General features: G+C 58.3%; 1 protein-coding gene across 1 annotated transcript in view; it reads right to left on the bottom strand.

The window, feature by feature from the left end:
* Positions 1 to 3,141: 3,141 nt before the first annotated feature.
* The window catches only part of PIAS4 (protein inhibitor of activated STAT 4), a 17,880-nt gene continuing 16,621 nt past the window's right edge, over positions 3,142 to 4,400 (bottom strand). The window contains exons 8-9 of the mRNA XM_045300054.1: positions 4,119 to 4,231; positions 3,142 to 4,030 (exon numbers count right to left, since the gene is read on the bottom strand). Of these exons, the coding sequence (XP_045155989.1) occupies positions 3,756 to 4,030; positions 4,119 to 4,231 (388 nt within the window). The 3' untranslated portion in view covers positions 3,142 to 3,755. The remainder of the gene's footprint in view (positions 4,031 to 4,118; positions 4,232 to 4,400) is intronic.

Raw genomic sequence — 4,400 nt, 5'->3', positions numbered from 1 at the left:
CCCTGGCCTAGACTTGAGGTGCCTTGGACTTTGGGGGGGCTAGGCCTGGCAAATGGGGAGGGGCTGGGGCAGCACCCGCGGGTGGGGGGGGCACAGCACAGAGCAGACATTCCACAGATTGTATTTGAGAGTCTTTATAACGTGTGGGAGATGACAAAAATAAATGGATAAAAATGCACTTTTTTGGGGGGGCGGGGGGGAAGCTTTAAAACAATTAAAAAAAAAAACGAAAAAAGACAAAAGTTGATGAAAATCTAGATGAAAAAAAAAGCAAAACCTACAACCATTTTTCTTGTACATAAAAACCACTAAAACGCAGCCTGTTACGACCTCTGCTGCCTTGTTTGCTTGATTTTGCTGTTGTTTGTGTTTTGTTTGGGGTGTGGGGTATGTGTGTGGGGGAGGGTTTTAGGGGGCCTCTTTCCTCAGCCACTCCCAATCCCGCTTCCAGAGCGCCGTAATCCTGGACTTAGATTTTGGTCACACCACTCGGGATCTGACTCCAGGGACCCAGAGAGAACTGAAACTCACCCCGCCTGGGTGGGGCTGTGTGGGATTGGGAAGCCAGGGGGGTGTGGTGAAGGGACTCTGGTCCTTCAACCCAGTGCAGGGGGAGTGAGGGTCTGGGAGTTCAGGGCCTGGAGGCCCCCAGGGAGGAGGTGTCCCCAGGAGAGCAGCACAGAAGCAGGCCAGCACGGGAGAACCGGCTGAGCCGGTTGTGAGCTGAAGTGATCAGGGCCGTGGCCTCTCATGGATCACCTCCGTCCAACTCAAACTTTATAGAGGCCCTAGTTAGGGTGGCTGTGGCCCCAGCTCCCAGAAACCACTGGAGCCCTCCCACCTCACACGGTCCACTTAGTAGGGAGGGGGGCCAGAGGCTGGGGTCACCAAACAGCCACCTCCAGTGCCCTGCCCCTGTCAGCTGGGCCCATGGCCTGAGCAATGTGTCCACTAGATGGGGGCGGGCATCCCTTGGGCAAGGAGAATCAATGGGGGCTTGCATGGTGGAGTGGGCCTGCAGCTACGCCACACCCATCCAGTGGTCTGCCCACCACTGCCTAGGGAGTTTGTGTCCACTAGGAATCCTGCTGCCTTCTCTGGATTGGGCTTGGAAAGAGCCATACCCCCGAATTTAACATCTCAGCCCTGCCCCTGAGCACCAGGGACCCGGCAGGGAACTGATGGGTCACAGGACACAAGTGGCCGCTGGATGTTGAACCAGGGTGGAACCAGAGTCCTCAAGAGCTTCTTCCCCATGACCCCTTGAGGGGAAGGGTAGTTTTGATTCTAATTGAGCTAGATTTTAGATTTCATCAATTAAAATTGGTCCATTAAAATGAAGTGAGCGGTACAGGATGAGTGTCTCTGACGTATATTATGAGCGACCACGCAACTGAACCATGTCTATACAAATGCTAAAATATATCTGTATGTCTATGTGTAAATGTCTCCAGCCCGCAAAGACAGTGATGAGATTTATAAAGATACTGATGATAAAAGGCAATTGTGAAAACGTAAAGAGGTATTCGATTTGCATCAGAACCGACTGCCTGGGTGGACGCTGCCCTCCCCCGACACCCCCCCCGCCCCCGCCCCAATAAATTGGGACTTCCTATACATTCAAGTTATGCAACCAATATTTTCAACGCCTCAAAAGAGGACTCACACGCACAAGTATGGTAAATAAAAATTCCTAGGATAGCTCTACCCACCATCGATCTCTTATTTCCATGGCCCTCGAGCCCTAGGCAACCAATAATCTGCTTTCTGCCTACGGTTTTGCCAGCCCTGGGCGTTTTGTATACATAGAATGTGAATCTGTGGGTCTGGCCTCTGTCGTTGAGCACATGCTCCGAGTTCTTCCACAATCGAGACAATTCCCCCCTTGGTCATCTACCATCGTACCGCGGGGCCACGTTGTGTGTTAATGGCCGGCTCTCGGGTGGTTTCCACCTTTGGGCCATCGGGAAGACTGCCGCAGTGGACGCTGGTGTACAAGTCCCAAAGCCTTGCTTTCCGTTTGGGGAGGCAGAATTGCTGGGTCAAGCGAGTCTCGCAAATCCGTTCTCCCAGCTCGACGCGAGCGGGAAGCGACTCAGTAACTAGCCAACATTGCCCGGACGTGGATGCCCCTCTCATCCACCAGCCGCGTCCGCGTCCGCTCTTCCACATGCACGTTTGCCCTTGTTGATCCCGGCCGTCCGAGTGGGGCAAAGTGAGACTTCACTGTGGCTTTGCCAAGACGGTGGCGCGGAGCCTACCTTGGCCACCCACAGGTAGGTAGGCAGTGCCCGAAAGGTGTAACTCCCCTTGGGGCCCCCAGCCCAGCCCAGAGGTGAACTCAAAATCACCATCGTTCTCGCCGTGCCTCTTTTGCATCCACCAGTGTGTGCGTCAGAGAGGGGGCTCATGACACCGCCCCCTCCGAGGAGAGCGGCGGATCCCCCAGCTCTTCACAACCGTAGAGAAGGGACACCGCCGCGCTAGCGTTGCCGTGGCTGTTTTTATTTGCATTTTTAAAAAAACAATTAAATTAGAATACAAATATTAGAAAACAGTGGCCCTCGGTAGCCCAGGCAGGTGGGGGCTGCCTGCGCCGCCGAGTTTACGTCGTGAGAGGGAGTCTGCAGTCCCTTCCCGGGACCTGACACGGTATTGCTTCCTGACTAGAGGGGCGTGGCCGGCACACAGGAGGGCGGCCCTGGGGGCGGGGGTCCGGAGGTCGGCCGAGAAAGCAAAGCAAACCCCAAGGGCAGCGTGGAAGTCCGGGGAGGCTGGGTGGGGGCTGGCACCCAGCTGCGGGGTCCCGGAGCCCAGTAGGGAGGGGCTCCTGCTGGAAGACATGGGTGAGGCTTCCCGGGGTAGGGGCACCAGGTGAACCTCGTACCCGTCCAAAAACCCAAGAGCAAGAACGAAAAGGAAGCAACCCAGGTTGGGGGTGGGGATGGGAGAGGAGAGAGAGTGGGAGGGGGTCCCCGCTGCCCCCCGGGGCGTGGCCACCCCGTGGGCATCTGCACTGTTCCGTAGGGACGTTAACCTGAATTGGAGTTACCGAGGTAGCTGGCTAGAAAACTGAGACCCCCCCAACCCCCACTGCGCCCCAGGACGCCACCCCACGGCCCCCGCCTTCCACGGGGAGGCCTGGCTCCCAAAGACCGAGTTATTGCACTTTCCAAAAATACAACCCATCTGTGGCTGGACCCGTCCCCAACCCCCCTCCCCCTCCATGGCTTCTTGGCTAAAACAGCTCGCTGGTCGCGAGGGGGTCTGGGGTGCGGGGACACATTTGCAGAAAGGGGGGAAAAAACCAACTGAAAAGCAAAAGGAACCTAGGACGTGGCTGTCACTGGGGAGGGGCGCCTGCCGCCTGCCTCGCCCCCACACCCGCTGGAATGGTCCTCAGACAGGGGCGGGGCAGCACATCGGGAAGGGCCCGCTCCGCTCAAGTTTGGGGGCAGCGGCTTGGGCCACGCAGCATTCAGCTGGAGGGCCGCTTCGCCTTGTTTGTTAAGAGTTCTGATTTCTGGTTTGTTTCGTGGTCTCTTCTTTCGTTCGTACTTTATTTATTTTTCCTTCTTCCGTCATTTATCTGTCTTAGTCCTCCGCTAGGTGTCCAGAGGTACAGGTGCCGGGAGCCGGGGGGGCAAGGGCGGGGCGACAAAGGAAGGGCAGTGGGAAGAACACGGGACCCCGGGCCGGGCCGCCTGCACCTCCGCGTGGTCAGCACCAGGAGAGTCGTGTGTCCAAGGCGGCGGTCAGCAGGCCGACACCAGGCCCTTTGGGAAGGGGCAGCGCCGCTTGGGCCGGGGCCCGTCCTCATCCTCGTCCTCCTCGTCTTCCTCCTCCTCCTCCTCGTCTTCTGACGATGACGAGCTGTCCAGTGTGAGGTCCACCACGTCGGCTCCCGGCTTCCCGTTCTCCACGCCGCCCGCTACACCGCCCCCGCCGCTGGGGCCGCTGGCCGCACTGCTGAGGCCAGCACCTCCGTTGACGTTGGGGGCGGCGAGGACCCCGTTGGCATCAGACGGGCCTGCAGGGGCAGAGACGGGGCAGCCCTCATGTGGGCAGCTGACCTAGAGTGGCGCCCGGGGTCCGGGCATGTGCCTCACTTACCTCACCAAGCAGCACACAGCTGCCAACAGGCACAGGCCCAGGCCCTGTGGCCCCAGCCTGACCCAGTGACTGGCAGCCTTCAGACACCCCCAGTTGTGAATGGGACCCTGACTGGGACCTGTGGGCACCAAGGCCAGGAGGTGGTGGGCTGGGGCCCAGGGGTGCCGCTTTATTTAGGATAGCATAACTACAAACAAGGTGGTTCCCAGACTTCAGGCAGGACCAGCTCTTGAGTAGGGGCAGTGCTGGGCGGTCAGGGTACTGGGGGGGTGCTCCAACAGGCAGGT

The sequence above is a fragment of the Echinops telfairi genome, unplaced genomic scaffold, assembly GCF_000313985.2.
Source record: "Echinops telfairi isolate 266 unplaced genomic scaffold, ASM31398v2 ScPeMD7_7459;HRSCAF=8497, whole genome shotgun sequence".
Classification (NCBI taxonomy): Eukaryota; Metazoa; Chordata; class Mammalia; order Afrosoricida; family Tenrecidae; genus Echinops; species Echinops telfairi.
Note: the sequence above shows the minus strand (reverse complement) of the source record. Positions and strands in the feature narration are given on the sequence as shown.